The following is a 22,681-nucleotide window of genomic DNA, read 5'->3' on the forward strand; positions in this document are numbered from 1 at the left end:
AAAAATCAGCACGAAAGTAATTTATGAAAGAATGGCGGATTTATGAAGCGCGTTTCAAAAGTGTCACATTTTATCTGTGGTTCAAAAATAATAAAGTCTACATTTAACTACATTTCCATATGTCCCAGAGAAATATATATAGAAAGGAAGAAGAAAGGAAAAGAAAAAACACCAGGCTGTTGTTGACACTGGAGGATATTAAGTACTTCAGCCAGACGCTGTTGTGCGATCGGACATGTGGTCCTTTGTTTCCATGAAATTGATACCAGTTCGTCACGTCCAAATCAAATATTTAGTGAGTTAGTTGAGCCCAAAAGGTTAGACGTGGTATGACTTTGCTGTTTAACTTACAGTAAAAAGCAGAAAAGGACAATAAAACTTTCAGCTCATTAAAAAGTGAGAGATAACTTTGACAGAAAACTGACCAGATGTAGACAGAACGGTGCAAGAAATACTTGAACTACTGTTGAACCTAATGTTATTGTCTTACCTTAGTAACAAACTTTCCTAAACCTTTTCTGTTGAAAGCAGTCACCCAAATCCTTCCACGTTATCACCAAGCTACATGTTTCGGGGCTCCTGTTGACATCAGCCTCCACAGAGAAACCACAGCTGATCTCTTCTCGTGACATTAGCTTTTAATCACGGTTTCCAAATAAAGACCCTCATCTTACTGTTAAGTATAACCAAAGGAAATATCTGATTAGACGAGGAAACTTATTCCTACTGTAAAACACAGATGGCAGCTATCAACTTTGAGTAATTACAAGAAGATTATGTTTTCCAGAAAGCTCTCGCTGCCATGGTTTTGTTCCAAAAGCTTCTCTAAGCAGACTGGGAGGATGTCCTCACTGACTGAGTTCCTCCCTGTAGAGTCTTGAACTGTGGTCAAGTTATTGTCATCAGTTATTTTTAAATCTCTGTGACCTCAGTTGGATTTCAGACACAAAAACAGGGCTCGTTTCCTGTTTAGTTACTCTCGCTTGTTTTCTCCAGACTTACATAGTTATCATTTTTCTCTCCTTTCTTATCAAACGTGTTAACTTGTGTTGGCCTTTAAAGGAAGTGAATGCAAGTTAGGTGGCGAGAGGAGTAAAAGTCACCTCGTGTGCAAAACACCGGTGGAGAATTGTGCAATTTGTGGAAAAAATGAATTGTGTGGATAACTGATGATCAAGATCTCTCTCTCTCCCTCTCTCTCTCCTGTTGCTACTTCAATCGTGAAACTGATCAATGATCAGCTGATCGGCTTTTCGCTCTTGTTTGTTTTTGGCCCACTTCGCGCCAGAAAGAGGAAACCAGCGGCTGAACAACAGCAGCGCGTTTAAGCTTGATAAGCTGTTGTTAGAATTTATTTAATATTATTTCTACACCAGGATCTTTTTCTACGTAGCTGACGGCTGGTTACTGTGCAGGGGCGGATCTAGCAAAGTTTAGCCAGGGGGGCCGATAGGGCATGAACAGGGAAAAGGGGGCACAAAGACATACTTTTCTTTCTTATTCTCATTTAAAATATCTAGCTTTTAATAAATAATTATCCGAATCTTACACCCAAAGTTTTAATCTGATGTAAAATCTATAGAAGTCCATTACTGTATATAGTAACTGTTAAGTCTAATAGACCCTAGTAAGCTATAGTACTTTTTCCTTTGGGAAGGTACCATCTGTGCAGTCTGCAATTCTGTTGAAGAAAGATGTTGAATCTATTTAATTATTCTTGAAAAATAATTTATTTCTGTGCATTTTTTTTCCACACTGCATCAAATTAAGGTTAATTATGTCGATTAAGCATCTTGAGGTGGAGGGTGAGGGATGGTTCCCTATTTTTTTTTTTTATTTATTTATTTATTTGTTGCTGGGAGTTGGAACCCTATTAGTTAGGTTGCTTACTCTTTAAAATACCAGAATAAGGAGGATGGTGTAGGTTTAAGTTAGATTGATCAGTATTGCGAAACGGAACTATTTTTTTGCATACAGGTATAACAGAATAGCTTTATTGTTGTTGTTGTTTTTTAAACTTGAGTATGAACTTATACAAAATGCAGCAAGATATAAAAAAAAACTGTTTTATTGATTAAAAAACACTATCGGATTCATATCGGTATTGGCAGATATCCAAATTGTGCCATCTCTAGTTGTGACCATTCAGAAAATATAGCCACAGTTTATGTATTTTGTGTATTTTTTCAGAGGCAAACAGCCTCTGAAAGACATAATGTCAGTCTTCACCAGACAGTTATTTCATGAAAAGCTCCCCAAGAGGTTCATCGTCTCCTATGCTTACCTTTATTTTGAAATATACGATAGCAACTTCTTGGTTTTGATAAACAGAAGTGTATATTCAAAAAAGGGTGCGGTTGTCCACCTGTTTACCACTTTGGCCCTCACTGAAGAATCTCTTTTGCCTTGAGGTTTTGCACAGAGGATGAATCCTATATTAGTCATCCCATTTCTTTCATGTCAACAAAAGGTCCAGATTTTCACTTATCCTGTTAAATTTGATGCACACATTCTTATTCTTTTTAAGAAGACACTGGGTAGTCACTTTTATTTTAGCAGCATTGTGAGTTTTTATGCTCCCGATACATTTTGTTCATGATTAAAAAGCAGTACCGTGCAAAAGTCATGAGACACTCTTCATTTCATTCACTTTTCCTGGAAAAATGACAAATAAATTCAACAGTTTATTGAAACATCTACAAACATGAGTGGAAATAGTGTATAAAATGGGTTATAACGAGCTTGAAGCTCAGTGTTTGGTATGAGGACTTTTATTCTTCAACAGAGCCTAAACTATTTTAGGCAAGCTTTCTTTTTTATTTAGTAGTCTTCAGGAATACTGCCTCTGATCCCACATTGCTTCATTGTGTGGATGCCCTCATAGGGCATCCACACTATTGAGTTCCTGTTTCTCTTTATTCTTTATCTTTTCTTGATCTTCAAGTTGCTTCCGTACGTTTTTTGGCGCTTAACTACTCACTTAGTTTTTGTGCTATTTTCACCGTTCAAATCTTAAGAAATTCTGCTCTTTCTGCTCTTTCCAGCTATGACTTTTGGTGCTCATAACTTCTATACTTTTTGAGATATTGAATTTTTTTTGCAATATTATTTGCCCATTTCTTCCACATTATCAGTCTGGTCACTAGTTTTTCTTGCCCGGTTGAGCTATGTTTTAGCTCAGTGAGATGAGCAGCCGTTCTCAGACTGGGAGGCCCGGGTTCAAATTCCGCTTATGCCAACATTTCTTTCAGTTACCAGTTCAACTTATTTAACTCTTTTCAACACAAATTTCAGCTTTTTCAGAGAAAAAATTCTTTTGAGCAGAAATTCTGCTGATTCACCTCTTTTATGCAAAGTTTTTAGCCTTTTCACCTCTTATCAGCACACTTCTCAGCATCAACATTTTCAGTTTCTTCACCGCCATACAACTTTTTGCAACTTTTCAACTTTTTCAGCTTTTTTCAGCAGGCATCTTCAGCGTTAAGGCATCCACACAGCATTTTTGCAGGAAATGCAAATTTTTCTAGTTATAGTTGAGACCTGGCCTCAGCTGAGGCCTTCAATGCCCGATGTTTCACTGTGTTTTTCTATCCAGATATGCTTTTACTACATTGGCAGTGTGTTTGGTATCTTTGCCCATGCTGAGAAATGAAGTTTCTGCCAATTGAAAGCCTTCCACACAGTGGAGCAAAATCGAATGGTTCTTTTCTGCGTTCATAATACCATCATTCCAGCCTCAAACCATAACAGAACCATTTTTGTGATGGCTGGCTCACCGTTGTACCTCATTCCTGACCTCTGGACATACTCACATAGGGCTGTTCGATATAACATATATATCGGATGACGATATAAAAAAGTCTATCGTTTCATTTTACGCTATCGTTTGATTCGTGGTGTCGCAAAATAAACTGTTTACGGTAATATTTTTTCATTATTTTGATGGTCACTGTAGTGGCTATATTAATTTCTTAAAGTTCTCTCTTTCTCTTATATTTAATATAAACACACTACAGACGGACAAGCGCTTGTTTTTAAGCGTTGTCGTTAGCAACAACGACGGTAAAACCATCGCATGTCTGCTTGTTTATTTTCCACATAAACCTTTCACAATAAAGCTCAAGATCCTGTTGAGACTTTTCAAAATAAACTGAATCACGTGAAAGAGCAGATTATTTACGGATGAGAAGTAAAAAAGAGCCGCCAGGTGCTAAAAAATAAACCTTAGACTCAAACGTTAGAACAGGCTTTTCCCCGCAGCACGCCGTGTAATAAATACTCACAAAGAAAACGGCGGCCGTTACAACTTGTGTCTAAAAACGTATCGTTTCATGCATCGGTTAAAACACTCGACTCCAGCTACATGACGCGCAGCTGGAAACACTTCACGCAAGTCGAGCTGCCCGAGATTCACAGAATTTACAGAAAATGTTACATTTTTGTGATTTATATCGTTATCGGACGATAGATGTCTTATATCGGGATATGAGATTTTGGTCATATCGCACAGCCCTAATACTCACGATGATTGGAACCAAACATCAAGGCTAGTTCTTGTCTAATTTGGCCTACCTCACCCTTTTCTCTCAGTTCCCCCTCCTTAAGATCGGCTTCTTTACAGCCACCCTTCCACTAACATCTTTTCTGCTGAATTTTCAGAGAACAGTGGGGGGATTAACTGAAGGTGCAGTCACATCCTAAAGTTTCTTTAGGATGTGACTTTCAGATACCGTTCATCTACTGTAGCTGGTTTATTTTTAGGCCTGCCACTTCTGTTTTTAATCCCCCAGTTTCCACCATGCTGAGATAATGCCAAGTTTCAGCTAACGGCTTCTTGGAACTCGCCTTGTTGATGCAAAAATAGTATTCCAGGCCAGGGAGCGAATTGTGTTTTACTAGTAACACAATGCCTAAAGATACCATTTAAAATTGGTTCTTTTCCGAGTTATCTGTTATGTGTAGACACAACACTGGTTCATCCTTGGAGAAACACTCAAGACCACTTTAAAAAGTGACAATAATGTGTTGCTCTCTGGAAGCAAAATATAAAGAAACAAGAGTTGAAGCCTTTTGTGCTGCATGTGTAAAAATAATCACATTTCCTTTGATCTCTGCAACAGTTTGTGCTTTTTATTAACCTGCTAAGCAAAGACCGCTTTGAAATCAATCTTAAATTATTAAAGTTTTCCCCTATAGGACACAGTTGAAGCAGCAATAATGTTAACATATGGGAGGCACAAACTGGGCGTTGTGACATTTGACGCTGTCCGACACGCGTGACATTTGAGATGATGGGCGTCACGCGAGGAGCTTAACTGTTTTTAGAGAGGCAACATGAATGTTGTGTCTGCTGGTAAATTTCCCACAAGGTCAGAAATGAACTAAATGACTCATTGATTATGGCAGTTACAGGAATATACCAGGATGCCCTCGATGTCACGTGAACCTGCTGGCTGTATTGTACATGTTAAAGGGGAATGTGTTGTTTTACTTTGCAGAGCGTAATCAGTTTTCCTATTAAGCGCCATGTTTCTTTTCTTTTTTCCCCCCAAGTTCGCCGCAGTGTCTCCTGTTTGTTTTGTAACAGCAAGAGCGTGCGATTATTAACATCATCATGATGATGTGCAGTGGGGGAAAAGATGCCTCCTTTAGTGCCACTGATCCTAAAAACATATCAAACCAGGCTCCTGCTGCCCCATTTCTCTGTGGGAACACTGGTGTAAGCAACATCCACACCGACCGCGCTCCACTGGCGTGTGCAAGACATCTGACAGTTTCTATCTCTTGGACCACATGACTCCAACTCTCATGCTTCAGCATTTCTTTAGCTCCAGTCTCAGCGTGGGAGGGTGTGCACATGTACGTGTGCAACCGAGTTCAGTCGATTCTGAAAGATTCTCAGTTATAATTGCACGACATGACAAAGGGAATCCGTTACCCGCACTGAGATTTTGAGTTTGCAGCCTGCTGCTTCCAGCTTCAGTCACGTCCCTGCAGCGCTCGCACGCGTTTGCCTCGGATACACATTTACAGATCGCAGGATCAGCTTATTGACGTGACTGAAAGGGATGAAGAAAGTAGAGGAAGGAAGAGACGACTGTGCCGTCTGCTTTATTAACAGCCTCGTCCACTGTAGTGCAGTCCAATTAATTCAAACTGTAAATTCCTGCTTGTCACATTTCATTGGAGCCACGCCAAAAACTGACAACCCAGTGAAGCAAACACAGTAGCAAGTTAAAGGTGGGATGAAACTCAACGAGAATACATGAGATAAAATTAAAATAGTTCACTGGAAGAAATGCAGAGCAAGTCTTTCCACAATCAAGCCTATATTTTCTTTAGCACACGGGATTCTCATCTTGAAATTAATCTCCCACTCCTGAGAAAGATGCAGTATGTCACGATGAGTTGTCACAGCTGAGACAGGTTTCAGACGTTTACTCTGTTGCCTTCCTACCAGCGCATATATAGAGCCTGTGTTACGTCTGTCCAGGGACCCCCTGTCTGACTTGAAGCGAGAAAGTGAGCTGGCAGGAAAGCAGAGGTAGGAGCGAGGGAGGAATAAAGAAGCTATTTTTAGACTCGTGTTGCTGTAGTGCATACATATTGGCTCGGAGACTGTGCCTTTTTTTGAAAAGTAAAGTCAACTCTAGATGTTGTTCTCTTCAGATTGTATTAGGGGAACGCAAATAGTTACATGTGTACAAGTAAATTAAAATAAACTGTAATAATAATTGTTCAGTCGACCACTGGCTGGTGTTTTACGCGGTAACTTTTCACTGTTCACTGTTGTCAGTGATCCAGAGCTCTATTTGTACAATTATTGAGTAGTAATCACCTCAGTCTGATGATCCATACCGTGCCCCTGAGTCGCATAGATCTCCTCTCAAAAGCTTCTATACATGTCCTGCTAAAGCTCCTCGGGGCCCATAGTGGCTCTGGCCTGGTGTTGTAAAGCTGGGTTACTATTGACTGGAGCTCAGCTTAGCTTACTCGCACTCCATGTGCACTTGCATCAATTGCGTATTCACGTGTACAAACATGTCGGTGTTCGACTCCCTTGAATCGTAGCCAGCCTGTATTTGTAAGTGCATTTGTTTCCAAAATTAGATTTTTATTTCCCAAGTCGACAGCACTTTAATCGGCCGTTAGAAACGTCTGCACATGAAATAACAACCATCTGTACTTGATGACTTTGCCATATCTGACATGTACTTAACCTGACTAATCCTCTTTCTCTTGACAGAGGGCGAGCCTATTGAAGCCATCGCCAAGTTTGACTACGTCGGGCGCTCTTCTCGAGAGTTGTCTTTCAAGAAGGGCGCCTCCCTGCTGCTGTATCAACGGGCGTCTGAAGACTGGTGGGAGGGGAGGCACAATGGGATTGATGGCTTGGTGCCACACCAGTACATTGTAGTCCAAGACATGTGAGTGTCCTACGAATACAAACATAGAGCAATAAATGTCTTCTGTATTGAGCACAAACAAAAGATGTGCATCATGCACAGTGAATACGGACTAGTCAGTTGACCTCTAGCTAACCTCAAACTGTAGCCAGTTGTAAAGGAATAATCAGATGTTCATAATATATGTTATGTGCTTTCTTCCCAAGAGATGGATGGGAACATTCAGGTTCAGGGGTGTGGGGGTGGGGCTGGAGCTTATCTGAGCTGTCATAGGGCGGGAGGCAGGCTGGACATGAAGATTTATACTGTATCTGTACAGTAAATATGATGCCAGCATCTTTTGAACTAAACCTAAGATGATGGAAAACATTTACTCGTTCCACAGCTGACAGTCCTCAAACCTTGAAAAATGCTCTAACAGAAGGTGATTATAAAGAACCACAGAAAGCAATACATTCATTTATAGATTGAATGTATATAAAAATTACATTTTTATATATTTTTAATTATACAATTAAATGGAATTCTTTAGGTGGAAGACGAACGAGTCGTTTCTGACCTGTCCTTGCTTAATTAATATACCAAAGGCTGCTTAACTAGTGCCGGATCCACTTAGAGTCTGAGAGCTAAAGTCCTTAGCAAAATATCCCTGTGGGTTAAACAACACACTTGTCCTTGTTGACTTGTTGACTTGCTCCACAAAAAGGCTGCTAGGCCGTCAGGTTACTATAGGGTCACGCACAGGGGACCTTCAGGCTCATTTGTCTTGTCCTCCACTGTCATCCCTGCTCAGCTGTGGAGCTTTCTGCATCTCCAGGGTCCTTAACCAAGCCTTCTGTCACTGTCTCGTGCTCTCAGCACTAACAAGCATGCACTCTGCCATGGCGACTGTTGGTGCCTAATGGACTGAAGTCACTGTCTCGTTAGGACTGGAACAGAATCACTCCAATCACTTAGTAGCTGGCTGGCAAAACAGTCATTTGGAATGCCTTCACGCTCTTTCTGTTTTCCTCCTTCCCCTGCTGCTGTTGTCCCGTCAAAGGACCCCTATCAATAATTCACTAGGAGGGAGCACTGCTGATGGGGTGTCATCTTAGTTAATGAAAGAGCACAGAAATTTACAGCTGTACACGTTGTTCCCAAGGAAGTAACGTCCTGGTCTCTACTTAAAGCGAGCAGGCAGAGGAATGTAAGAGCGCAAGATTGCAATCTTCACTCGTCCTGTGAAAAAATAAAATATACAGGGAGATGTTTCCCAAAGTATGTTGGCACCAGATGTCACCTGTCAACATTTGACTGTGAAAATTTGTTTGTGATTTTTGTTGGTAGCTGCCTCTGCTTTGGAGAAGTGCTCGTCTGTGCTGTGACCCTGTGCGTTCGTGTGGATTTGCTAAATAAGTGACTGTGTTTGATGATGCCATCAGAGGCAACAGTGCAGCTCAGTAGGTCTGATTACTGCCACCTGACAGGCACCAACTGTACCGAGTATCCAGTGACACAGCTCGCTGAAACTCACGCAGCTGGTTTGTGTGCGAGTGTTTGTGCGTGTCGCCAACACAGCGCATCACCAGAATGCTGAGAGGTTCGGGACTATGACTCATCTGACTCCGTAGACCTTGTGGGGCGGGGGTGGGGGTGACGCATGCTGACTCTCAGGAAACGGATGGAAAATACTGATACTGAAGAACTGAACAAACATAAAAGATTGACTGATTTGCTGATTTGTCCCTTTTTTTCTTTTTTTTTACTGTTGGTTTGTCTGTCACTTCTTGCTCTTTTCATGTCTCAATGTCACACTGTCTCTGTGTCCCAGAGATGACAACTTCTCAGACACTCTGAGTCAGAAGGCTGACAGCGAGGCCAGCAGTGGCCATGCTGGGGAGGATAAATGCTCAGGAAAAGACATCGGTTCACCCAATGACACCAGGATCTCTGAAGCCTTCATCACCAGGTGGGTATACTGCTGTAAAACAGTGCTAGCAATGTTGATGCTTTTTTGTTTGTTTTTTTTTACACAATTTCTGTCAACTACCTTAATTAGGGACCACAAAGATTTTGCAGTTCTGAATATCAAAAAAAAACCTCTATTTTAATTTGGATCATAGCCCCCCTTCCCACGTTTTTAAAGAGGGATGTCAAAATTTGTTTTACATCCACATCCAGCCCACTTTGGTCTTATGTTGGACGCAAAATTAACAGTTATTTCAAGAGAAAGGAATCTGTCAGCATGACTCTTTTAGGGCTGCCACGATTACGTCGACTATCAAAATTGTCGACGACTGATTTAATAGTCGACGCGTCGTTTGAAGCTTTGTAAGATCACAAAAGACGCAGGAATAAGTAGTAGGATTTAAGAGTGTAATAACGGACTGAAACAGAAGGTGGCAGCACTGCATGTACAAGGATGCCAGCTGCCGTTAAACCCCGAAGAAGAAGAAGCTGTGTCCCAGAATTCATAGCGCAGCCCAGCTCAGTTTCCAACAATGGCGGCAGCTAGTTAGTTTTAATATTACTTTTATTATTCTTTCTGGGTCACAAAATAAACGTTTAACATATTTCCAGGCGAGAATGTAGCTGTGTAAACCTCAAATATCTGCTCAGTTTATCAAGACACCACATATTTTTAAAAGCGCTCCGACGTTTTCGGAGACGTCTGTTACCCACTAGCTCGATAGCTAGCCGGGGGCAAGGCTCACTAGAGCCGTGACAACACCGGACTCCCGGCAAATCGTTTTCAAACCCACCGCTGTCTTTCGCTACTCAGGTTAAACATATATAAGTCACTTAGATAACTTAAAAATGTTATTGTTTGGCTTTTTTCAGTATTTTATTTGTTCCTGAGTAAATCGGTTTGGCTGAGATTAAAGTTATAGTTTTTACACAGCTGAATAAACATCAAGCAGACAGCTGATTATCAGAAGTGTGAGATGCTCGAGAATTTACTCCGGTGTCCTGTTATATTTTAGATAACAAGGAGTTTATTAAACTTCACCGAAACAATCTGCAAATTTCATTTAAATTCAATAAACTATCATCTTGTCTTTATTTTTAGTTAGCACATACCTTAAACACTTAAAGCTGTAAGCTAATGATAGTTATATAAGAGCAGATGCTGCTGGTGCAATAAGCTGTACGTCCAATGGATGATGATCTGATTAGTCGACTATCAAAATAATCGTTTGTGGCAGCCCTAGACTCTTTGGGCTTAAAGTCTTTGGTGTGGCATTAATAGCCATGGGGCAGGATTTTATCAGTAGGAAAAGCTGTAAAACTTATGAAAATTAAATTAAAAAGTCCAAAATTCTTGTTCTCCTTCACATTTTCCAAAGTCATCCAGCAGGCCAGATTGGAGTCTTTGCTGGACCAATTCTGGCCCCAGGCCTTATGTTTGACACCCTTGTTTCGCTGTAATTAGTTTACTGCAAATTTGACTTTTACCCTGTTAAATCACTGCAAATTATTCGTAATGTTTCCATTTGACCTAAAACAGGGCAGTTGGAGACCATTAGTTTTACGGCAGCAGTAACAGGAACTCCTGAGTGTGCTGCCTTCCTCTGACATTGTTTCCTAAACTCAACTCTTTGTCTAATTGCAAGCATCAGCCACATTGTTTTGTCCCAAGTTACCAGACAGTTCCCGTCAGAAAGTATTAGTATTAAACAACTATTTCAGTCATGCACACGGAGGATTGGCGCACGCACACTGTGTAGACACACACAAATCCAATCACACCTCAGTCTTTTTGGCAGTCTCTCTGCTGGTTGCGTGCCAGTATTTTGTCTCCTGCTTCTCTTTTCATTGGTGGAGGATAAGCGACCTTGAAATATCTCTTACTGGGTTTTGGCCAAACACATGCTATTTTATTCAGAGCCATACTCGCTCCCTCTACTTCACTGTTGAAATGTTGATGATTCATGCTAGAGGCAATATTTACACCACTGCAGGTATTGGTATGCAGCTGCACATATCTGAATGAATCATCCTTTTAACATCAGCCTTAATAAGCGTCCTCATAGTCCTTAAACTAGAATCTGTCACACTCTTCCTGTCACTGGCTCGCAGGTGATCCCCACCTCTCTCCTCTTTCCTCTACCCTCCACCCTCCCCCTGCTCACCATCTACTTTTCCATTCAAACAGCGAGTTTTGAATCATTTATACCACTGGATATTTTTATACTTTGGATATTTTCCCCTCTTGGTGGTCTCAGACAATAACACGCTCACCAGACAGACCTCTATGGTAATCACAGTAAGCATTAGTAAACAAGACAGCTGTGTTAGAGCCTCTTTTAGTGGAGAAGAAGCATGTTGATGTGACCAGAACAATTCCTTCACTCGGCCTGTTTTTCTGCGTTAACGAAGAGGGGCATGTACAGCGTCTTGTGATTTATGTTACGTTATTAGTCGAAGCCATAATAAGCAAAGGGTGAGCTGTCAATGCGATGACAGCTTGCAGAGTAAGTTGCGGTGCCTGTTGTAGTACATGCTGTCCCAGAGGAAGAATCGGGATATACATGCTGACTGCTCCACCTGCAGTTTATGAGCAGGTACTGCAGTTGTTTTGCTATTCAAGAAATGTCAGCGCAGTCAAGGGAAAAAATGTTGTTTCCTCACCAGACACCATGTCTGCACCACTCCACCGCTGGCTCTCTATTATTTAGTGTGTGAGCTTTCAACAGCAGCCATCGGTGCAGTCATATGTTTTTATTATGCGCATGAATTTATCAATTTACATTCAGATGTGTGTGGGTTTCAGAGTGTTACATAATCAAAGGTCTGTTTGGATTTACCTGATACTCTGGCGTTGCAGGTAGAGCTCACATTATATTCACCACCTTCTCGTCCATCCTCATTACTGCTTTTTGTTTATCACAGTAATAAAACTGCCTGGAAATGTTAATGGTAATGTCTGAGAGCGCGTTCATGGTGCTGATGTAAACTCTACTTGAAGCCGTTTGTTTCGGAGAAACAACCGAGGAAGAGTTATTACTGAAGATGATTAACTCTAATAACTGACCTGACCTGCGTTAGAATCCAGATGCTGTATTACTAATTTAATCTTTTAAGTTGTCACTATTTCCATAAATGTAACAAGTGATAATAAAATTAGACACTGCGCTGCTTGACTGTAAGTGATGAGCTGCTTTGATTGATCGTTACAGCCCTCGACTCTGTTGTTGTTGTCATACTTGTTGGAGCAATACAAAGGAGGATGCGCTCCTCTACTGGTCTTTTATGGAGTAACACAAATGCTTCAGTGAAGCTGATGTTGGCGTGGAGCAGTCTGTGAATGTAAAGGGATTTATGTGTGATAGAAGTGCATTCATACTCAGCTCCGTCTCCGTGTTTTAACTGTGATAAGGCAGCTTCAGCGTGTTTTGATCCTCTGATGAACAACAGACCTCACCCGTCTGGTTGACAGATCCATTCTACTTGCTCTCCAGAATAACCTTAACCGATGCTCGACATCAAGGATTCCATCAAAAAGCTAATATGCCCCATCTAATTCTGTTTTTAGAAGCTTTAAACTGCTAATAAATCACAGCTAATGTGATGACGTAGTGGTGAGGAAAACTGCTTTTTTAATGCTTGCCTATTGTTTCCTCTTCCCTGCACTTATATTGCAGCAGACACAGGAAAAGATCAGAGCCACCGTCTCGACGGCCACCTGCCCGTCCCAGTGATGTCCACTGCATGGTGCATACCTCCCAGCAGAGTCATAGTGGACATGGCGGGACTCCAGAGATGGGCTCACCAGTTCTAGGCCACTTCAGCCCACGGGACATGCTGCGAAGTCGCAATCACGTTGCCATAGACAGCCCCGAGCGACGGCGCCGCGCTGGCCACAGCAGTCTGACGAATATCAGTCGTCACGAGTCCCTGAAAAAGATGGAGAGCCCACCGATCCGACGTTCCACGTCCTCGGGCCAGTACACGGGCTTTACCGACGCCCATCACCACCACCACCACCATCACCACCACGGCGGCAAGCCCCTGGATCCGGAGACCATCGCACAGGTCAGCGCGGGACGAGCGGCGACCCGACCGCAGCTCCCTCCACCATCAAAGCCCTGCCCTGCCCTGTAAAAACATAGTCAGTCCCAGTCTTCTGCTTCCTCTGGCTGCAACCCTGTGCTAAAGCAACGCAAAAGACTAGCTTCACAGGCAGACGGCAGGGATCACAGTATACTCCTACGTACAATATTCCTATAAATTCTGAATTTTTTGGAAAATGCCAAATATTCCAAAGTCTGATCTTGAATTTTGTCATCATTCTAATACGGCTTCTGTCATATAAGATTATATAATAGTGAAGCCATAGTCTTTTTATAGGCTGTCATTTAGAAAGCAGAGGGTTACAGAGAGCACCTTAAACTGTGCTGGGCTGTCGGTCTGCCTACTGGGAGCATGCTAAGATGAACATGTCATCTCTGCATCTCATTTGCAATCCAGAGCCATTAACATGGTGAGGGAGAAGAGCCAGTATTAAGTAATATTGTCTACTAACTTTGCATGTATGCTGCATGCTCGGTGTTTTCTTAAAAAATCTCTCCTTGTGCTCTTCTTTTATATTCTGTCTGTGTTCTCCATGTTTTTGCATGTTTATGGTCTTTTTCACTCTTAATTCCTCCGTCCAATCTTACCTTCTTGTTTTTTCTCTCTTTTTTCATCTTCACCCTCCTGCTCGTGTCTTGCCTATGTCATTATCATCCTCTCTCACGCATTTTTCTCCTCTCCTGCAGGACATAGAGGAAACGATGAACACTGCTCTGAACGAGCTGCGAGAGCTGGAGCGGCAAAGCTCAGCCAAGCACGCCCCCGACGTGGTGTTGGACACCCTGGAGCAGCGGCAGACCTCCGGCAGCAGCGGCGGAGGTCCGACACCGGCCAGCTCCAGCGAGTCCCTCAGCCCCATCCACGGCGTCATGCTGAGGTCAACTGCCAACACTGAGCCGCCCGCCCGCCGCAGCACCAGCTCCTCCAATGATTCCGTGAGCACGTTCAAGCCCGTGGTAGCGCCACGCATGGGGGTGCAGCTCAAACCCCCCGCTTTGAGGCCCAAGCCCATGGTCTTACCAAAATCAAATCAGGCCCCTCAGCCTCCTGCTAATTCTTCTCAGGACCCTCTGGATAAGTCCTGCACCATGTAACCTCCGGGGCGGGAAAAACTCTCAATCTAGTTCCCAAGAGACTGTGAAACCAGTGTTTACAGTTCTCAGAGAGAGTACAAGTAATATCTAAGAGTGTGTAAAATACTTGGCCCTGGATTGGAGACATTTCTTTTTGATGGTTTGGATGGATTAGATCTGAGTTATTGATGTAGGAGTTGTAGTGAAGACAGATTTGTCAGCCAAATATGTCTGTTGTCTCAGATTTGTGTTAATATGTTTAGGTAATCTTAATATTAAATAACAGATATCTTAAAAAAAAAAGAATTTAAAAACAACAAATCACAAAGGCTTCCGGAAAGTTTTAGAAAATGTACACATTAGTTTAGTTTACAGATGATAATGAACTGTAACTGTAACAACATATGGTGCATGCAGTTCTTGAACCTGTGGTGAGAGCTGAGGTGACCACAGGGGGAGGAACTCGATTTTTCTTTCCCTTTTATCTAGAATGGCCTTCGGAGGTGTTGCAAACCAGTACGTAGCTCATACATCAGATGTTCGTTAATAGAAAAGGTGCTGTGACTTGCTGGGCAGAAAGCGTTTTAAGGAGCCAAAAGAGCCCTTTATAGATGATTTATTAACGGTACTCTGTTAATAAATGAATAGTATGCTTTTTCCACTCACATGTAAACTGCAGCTTTCTTCAGCAAAGCATGCCATCTGCTGTGTTTCGTTAAGTACAAAGATCACCTCTGTGCTGGCTTCACTCAGATTTATTTAAGCGTATTGCCTGGAATGACAGATGATGATTGGATAAAACCACTATTGCTTTATGACTTTTACGTCTGAACATTTCGATGCGTTCATAAATTCCTGCAACGTTATCTTAGATTGTGGGAAGAAACATGTTTGTTTTTGCATCTGTGTAACCTTTAGGGGGGAAATGATGATAAAAAATATGTTGTTACACTGCGTGGACTACATGCCATAGCTTCCTTTTATGCCTTGTTTGGCTTTATTTACCCAAAGACATGAGTTTATAAGTCAAAACACGGATACTGATCCTTCATGTTTAGACTCAAGGTGGCGCCCTGTGGTTGTGCTGCCAGTAGCCATGGACCTGATGACTGTTAGTTGTAAAAGCCTCCTCATACGTCCCCCCTGCTTCCTGTGCTTCTCTTTGCGAAGGTGTTTGAAAACAGCAGCTTGCTTTGAGTCATCTAGTCTGTTTTATATTTGGGAAAGAATGTCAATAATGTTTGCGTACTGCTCTCAGACTGACGTCGAAGCTCTTTTCGCACATTTACCGATTTGTGTGGATGATACTTAGAAGTGCATGAAAAGAAATGGGCTACGTGGGTCAGTCAGCTCCTATATAATGATTTCAAAATGCAATAGCCTCATAAAATTGTATGTGCCAGACTTCCAGTTTCGTGGCTGCACCCCTGTTTTTGTTTTTTTAACCTCTGTACTGTAGAAATAACAGAGCCGGGTGCATGTCATCGGAGCGTTTGGCTAGCATAGTTACATATAGAAAAGAGTTTGGTAGTTAGGTTGCAGTGCATAAGCAATGCTCTCTAACAGCAGGTTTACACTATCTTTGACTTGACAAATATTATATGTATAAATAATTAAAGGTTAATTAATTTCTGAATTACTAACTTTCATTATTTTTGTAATCTTCTTTTTGTTATATTTGTTGTGTTTCTGGGTCGAAATCACTTAGAAGATATGATGTAGAATAAATATCCAGAGATACAGGTGTCCCACCTATAGTGTGAAGCCAGTTGTGTATATAAAAAAATGTGTTTTTGTCACTATGTAACATCAGCAACAGTAGGACTCGAGTTATGCCGTCTGTAGGCTTTAAGCTACTCTGTGGTGTTATGTACATCTGTATTCTGTGAAAGTGCCTTTGGAAATGTTTTAGAGGAACTTCAGACACTCTGCCCGGATATTAGATGCCGTGTTTTTGAGAAAATGCAGTGCAGGATGATGAAGTGTGTAAGAAATGATGCCATTTTCCTAACAGTTATATGGCAGAATTGATCATAAATAAACAGCTTACTCAATGTGACATTGCACTTTTATGTATATAACTGTATATATGGCATGTAATATCATAACGTTTAGAGTTCATTCAAGGATTTCTTTCTAATAAAGGAAATAGTTTGTCGACCTTGTGTGTTTTTGTTTGTTTTATTGAGGAACTTTAACTGCAATTTATTCACTAGATTGACTACACTTGTGTAGATGAAGTTTTAGTGCCCCTAAAAGACATTTGAGCCATCCATCCATTCGCTTCCACTTATCCTTTTCAGGGTCGCGGGGGGCGCTGGAGCCTATCCCAGCTGTCATAGGGCGAGAGGCGGGGCACACCCTGGACAGGTCGCCAGTCTGTCGCAGGGCTAACACACAGGTACAGACAACCATTCGCACTCACATTCACACCTAGTGGCAATTTGGATTATCAATTAACCAATTAACCTATCCCCACAAGCTGCATGTCTTTGGACGGTGGGAGGAAGCCGGAGTACCCGGAGGGAACCCACGCAAACACGGGGAGAACATGCAAACTCCACACAGAAAGCCTGATGGTGGAATTGAACTCAGGACCTTTTTGCTGTGAGGCAAAAGTGCTAACCACCGTGCTGCCACGTTTGATCCAGAACAGTAAAATTACCAGTTTTGCAAAGAATAACAAACACTGTCAAGAATAATAAAAAATTGTGAAAGCTTTCATTAAATTAGAAAACAGACTCATTGCCTTCACTGTATGGGGACAAGGACCAGCTTAGTGTCATCTGTTTCCCACAGAGCCTCTTTCTCAGCCAGTGTGTGTCTATTCTTTATGTTCTGATTGGATAGCAGAAAAGTACAGTTTCAAGATTGTAGTCATTCAGACAGTCAAAAAGAGAGTAGATGATTGGTAAATAGATCGATGCTTTAATTGCACACTCAAAATGCATTTTTACTACAAACCTCATTCACCCAATCTCGCATACATTCATAAAAGTGCTTTTTTCTAAACCTACGCACACTGTCTAACATTCATGCACACTCTGCTAGATGCATTGGGACAACAGCATCTTGCACAAGGTTACTTCTATGTGCAGACTACAAGAGCCAGGGATCAAACCTCTAATCTTGCAGCTAGTAAACGACCTGCACTACCTTCTGAGCAACAGATGGTCCGAATAAGATGAGAGTACAGAAACTTGTGAGAGCACAACGAAAGGCCACACAAACAAACTGAGTAGTTAGCAGATTTCCTCGCAGCAAGAGTCCCGAGTCCTTGTTGTGAACACCGGCCAGGGCAGGGCCTGATGTGTGGAGTTGCTTTTGTTTATTCCAGAAGTTCCCGTTTCTTCCTGTCGTGACATGATCAGTTCATTCTCCTGTCATTGTGCCATTTAACACAGCTGCAGATGGTCCTCGGCACCACACTGCATTACAGAACAAGTTTCCCTTTTGTGTCAATAACAGCTGTCTTAATCTTAAATGAATGAGTCACATTTGCATAAATAAAGAAAGATAAAGCAATAACGCAACGTGTTTTTAATGTCAAACATAATTTTGAATAAGTGACTCTCAGGGACAGATATGATGAGGATGAAAGCCATTGTTTTTACATTTAACAAAAAGCATTAAAAGACTGCAAACAATAATTGTGGTAGGACTCGACTTAAGCGGTCAAAGAAGTGCAGGAGACTGATGCTGTCCAGTGTAGCAAGTGATTTATTCACCATTTTGTGACCCAAACAATATTTACAAAGAAACAAATAAGAAACTCAACTCTATAATTAACTCAGTTCAAATAAACATAACTGAACTTAAATCAACGGAAATTAAGGTCAAACTGCACACAGCTACACTGACCTGAACCTTTCTTCTGAAACACCTGAGTTCTTCTGCTTAAATAGTCCACTTAACCAAACAATTTCTCCTCTGGACTATTCCATTCAGTAGGTAGATAAGATGACCATGATTATATTCAAACCTCTACTACTCCTCTTTACTGGCAACATGAACTCTGTGGTGTAATCAATACATATTACAACAATAAATCTATTTCTTCGTAAACCCTCTAAAATCAATTTTATTAAATTATAAGAGTTCTTCCCCTTCTGCACTTGGTCTCTTCCTGTGACTTCCGATGAACCCAGAAGCTATAAAGCAGGAAGTAAAACTACATTTCCTCCTTTTGTTTCTGGAAGACAGGTAGGTAAGTTCTAAACAATACAAATTAACAGTTGAAATAAAGAACATGTTAGCTTAACAAATTATTATATAATCTGTAAAAGTGCAAAACATAAACAAACCCGGGATAGTAGTTGTTTGCCTATTGCAGATTACATGTGAAATATGGTTAAATCAAAACAAGAATGTTAATTAAGAATATAGACAAATGGTCTTCTCACCCACTTTGTCACAATAATAAACAAAGCAGACGCGGAACAATTGATGGAAAGTTTTCTTGTTGTCATCAAATCAGTCATTTGGGAAACTTCTTTTTTCTACATGTTATGTGCTGCTATGTGTGGGAGTTTTATTGGGATTTGGTGTTCCCCGGAGCTAGTTCCAACCTGTTTGTGTGGGTCTTGAAGGCCATCTAGTTAAAACAGAGATTATGTTGTTTTTAATACTATAGCACAACAGTTTTATTGTTATTGAGGAGAGATAGAATAAAAGTAACATTTTACCTCAGCGATCCCAACCTTTCTCTCCCAAGTGTGAATGCTCTGCTTAAGCTTCTTGTATTTGTCTTTGACATGCATGTACTCAGTGATATCAGGAGCCTGATAATCTCTGAGCTGCCGTCTGAGTTTGTGGTTAAGGGCTTCAGCTGCTGAATGCTCCTGAGGAGAGAAAGATCAGGTATTAAAATTGGGGCGTTTAGATTCTTGAAGCTTTACTAATTTCGACAAACCTTCTCAGCATGCGCTAACTCCTCCTCTATTTTTGCCAGCATCTGCCTCACTTTGGCGATGTCATTGCTCAGCTCTGCCGACATTAATGCCACACTCTGCAGCTTTTCCTGCTCACACGGATATGACAGATAAGCTGAAGGTTATACTGGAAATAACGTCGAGAACACCATTCGACAAATTTCCAGCGAGTTACCTTGTGTGAGCTGAGAACACGCTGAACCTTCAAACTGTTGATCTGAAGTTCATCCAGGTTTTTGTCAGGTCTTGGCTCGTCATACTCCTGAAAAAATTCCTAGATGCAAAACACAGAACTTTGCATTTACACACTAGCAAAACGAGCAAGTATATAAATGGTTACAAACATGTAAGACATTGACAAGCTCTGGCAGCAGAGAGCAGACTGTACATTGATTTCCTGTCCTCTCGTGTAACAGTCTAACCTACAACCTACACAGTCTCTTGACAGCAACACATTTGCTTTCATTCTCTACCTCATACTCAGCTTTCCCCATCTCTTTTTTCTGCTGCAGCTGTTGCAGGAGCTTCTTCTCGTGGAGCTTTAGTGCCTGATTCTTTACATTTAAGGTCTCCAGCTGGGTGACCTGTACATGCGTTTGAACAGAACAAATGAGGTGAAAGGGAGGTTATAAACAGGACTGAAGAAAGCGGTTAACTAACAAAGGTGTATAAAAGTTTTTTACGCTGCTTGCTTCAATCTTTAGAAGCTAACCCATCTTAAGAATCTTAGTAATTTTATTGACTTTATATAAAATACTTGGGTAAAATTAATAATATGACTTTAAGAGGGTAAAAAAGTCTCTGGCCTTTGGAAATGTGCATACCTCTAACCTGGAACAATCTATTCAAATACTGCTGTGCACATGTTGATGTCACTGTTTTGTTAAAAAGACAAGTTTTGTTACCTTTAACTTGTCTTCAATGTACTGGAGCACCTTCTCTGGCTCTTTCATTTCTAGCGTGTTGTCCTTCGTAGGTTTGACCAGTCTACGCGCAAAATCCTTCTTGGCCTTCCTGATATCAGCCAGACGTAATTCTGCTTCCTTCATAGAGGCCTGAAAAGACGAGTATGATTCATGAATAAATGTACCTGGGGTCAGTGTTTCTATATATTGTGTTTTATTTTTTGCGTGTGTGTGTTGTAACCTTGTAGTTGTCCTTGTTTTTTTCAGATTTCAGTTTGAGTTTCTCCCGGTCCTGTTGTGTTTCTCTTACTTCTCTCTGTGCTACGCACAGTTTTTGTTCTAAAGTGAGCGGCTGAAAACGGTCCGATATGTTGGACCTGGACTTTCGCCTCCATCCAACGCCCTGAAGGCACAAAAACTCATAATAGTATCCTATGATGTTTTGTTCAAGAAAGAGAATGCAAATATTTTCAGTCAAACATTTATTGGCTGGAAAGAGTGTGCATAGGATGCTGCTTTATTTTGGCCTGTCAAACAGTAAATAAATTGACATTACCTAAAACTATAAAAACATTACACTGCAGCTGGGACAGCCATAAAAAGGACTTTGTCCTTCACTGTCTATCTAATTCAAGTTCTGACAAATAAAGTGTGCTGTGTGTAGATATGTGTTGAGTGTGAAGCATTAATCTGCAGTGTTTACTTTTAGGAAGAGACCTATAATGGCAAGTAAGGATTTGCATTCAAAGTTATTTAATAAACCTTTGTGGTACTTACCCCAGCCCCCAGCTTCAAGCTTCGTGTTGCCCCGGCACCCTCTCCCCCAGCCTGGGATAGCAGGTCTTGTGGATCCAGGCGGCAAATGAAGCTTTCAAACATGTCATTCTCTGCCAGGAGGGCTGCATTGGAATGCCTCGGGGAAGAATGAATAAGAAAAGCAAGCAAAATAATTTTTTTTTTTTTTTTTAAATCACTTAAAAATGCTCGGAGAAGTAACCGCTTACTTTAAGAAAAATTAATTAGAAAAAACATTATGTAGAGGGTGGAACGGCTCACCCTGTACCTTTCTAGCTAATGGTTAATAGACGAAAAGTTGTATTTTAGTAACATTTAACTGAAATTACAGACCATTAGCAGAGCATTAGCAAGCAACTTTGGTGGGTTAAATAAAAGTTAAATAAAGTCAGTTGTAGGGTTACAGCCGACAGGACGGAGTTATTTTTAGTTTAATAAATATGAACTGTCATTACTTTAGTTCTTCGATCCGTTTGTAAATGAGTTTCTTCTGTTCTTGCGTGACCTCGCCATTTTCCTCGATCAAGGAAAGCTCGTCCTCCATGGTTGCTAAGGTACACTGAACCTCTGGTTTCTATGGCCTAGTGTTGCATTCACGTACTTCTGGAAACTTTTTACTCACTAAGTTTTGCAATGAGAGTAAAAGAGTTTAAAACATGCTCTCGCCTTCTTGAGGATATATATTAGGTTTTTTGTTTGTTTCTTTGTTTGTGTAACCGAGCACTAATGTGTTGAATGAAACGTCAAAGAAATAAATGTATAATTTATTTATTCCATGAGTTAAACATACATTTCCCGATTCATTCCCAGACAGGACTTACAAAACATTTTACTACTGGGATGTCCAACTCCAGTCCTCGAGAGCTACCGTCCTGCAGCTTTTACATGCATCCTCACTCCAACACAGTTGAATCAAATGGTTGAATTACCTCTTCAGTATGCCATCAAATTTGGCAAAGGCCTAATAACAAGCCATTCATTTGATTGAGGTGTGTCGGAACAAGGATGAGTCTAAAAGCTGAAGGACGATAGCTCTCGAGGACTGGAGTTGGACAAACTGTACACCCAGTTTTAGAGACACTGCAATCAATTTACCTGTGGCCACGCACTGCAAACAATTCGGATCTCAGCGCTATGCATGACCTGCAACCTGGGTTTGTAAAGGGAAGTGGCACAATCAAATAAACGAAAAAACAAGAAGAGAGGCTAGTCCGCCTTTACAAGACTCACTCTCAGTCATTCATAACAGCCTTTGCGGCTGGACGGGCTAGCCAAAACCAAATTACAAATCAACCAAAAGAATAAAAAAGAAGGACAGCAGAGGTGCAGTCGATCTACAACTTGATTGATTAAAACTTTATTTACAGAATTACCTACTCGCACCCAGTGTTGCCAACTCCTCAGTAAGGAAAATCGCTATTGGTTGTCCTAAAAGTCGCTAGAAGTCGCTAAATGACGTCATCACCTAATTTGCATAATTGGTCATGCTAATGTAATTGTAACCTAAGAGAGAG

General features: G+C 41.2%; 2 protein-coding genes across 4 annotated transcripts in view; one reads left to right on the plus strand and one right to left on the minus strand.

Annotated features, from left to right (window-relative positions):
* The window catches only part of srgap1a (SLIT-ROBO Rho GTPase activating protein 1a), a 101,888-nt gene extending 85,192 nt beyond the window's left edge, over positions 1-16,696 (plus strand). For all 3 annotated transcript variants that reach the window (XM_085167838.1, XM_085167839.1, XM_085167841.1), the window contains exons 19-22: positions 7,247-7,427; positions 9,220-9,357; positions 13,034-13,424; positions 14,150-16,696. In XM_085167838.1, the coding sequence (XP_085023964.1) occupies positions 7,247-7,427; positions 9,220-9,357; positions 13,034-13,424; positions 14,150-14,557 (1,118 nt within the window). In that variant the 3' untranslated portion in view covers positions 14,558-16,696. The remainder of the gene's footprint in view (positions 1-7,246; positions 7,428-9,219; positions 9,358-13,033; positions 13,425-14,149) is intronic.
* A 1,559-nt stretch (positions 16,697-18,255) lies between these two features.
* Positions 18,256-22,203, minus strand: cfap263 (cilia and flagella associated protein 263). The gene is given in 10 exon segments (XM_085167883.1): positions 18,256-19,112; positions 19,115-19,130; positions 19,222-19,377; positions 19,449-19,556; positions 19,643-19,741; positions 19,941-20,051; positions 20,373-20,522; positions 20,614-20,775; positions 21,150-21,285; positions 21,623-22,203. Coding segments are annotated over 10 exon segments (1,104 nt in total). The 5' UTR covers positions 21,712-22,203; the 3' UTR covers positions 18,256-19,035.
* Between the last annotated feature and the right edge of the window lie 478 nt (positions 22,204-22,681).

The sequence above is a fragment of the Neolamprologus multifasciatus genome, chromosome 7, assembly GCF_963576455.1.
Source record: "Neolamprologus multifasciatus chromosome 7, fNeoMul1.2, whole genome shotgun sequence".
NCBI lineage: Eukaryota > Metazoa > Chordata > Actinopteri > Cichliformes > Cichlidae > Neolamprologus > Neolamprologus multifasciatus.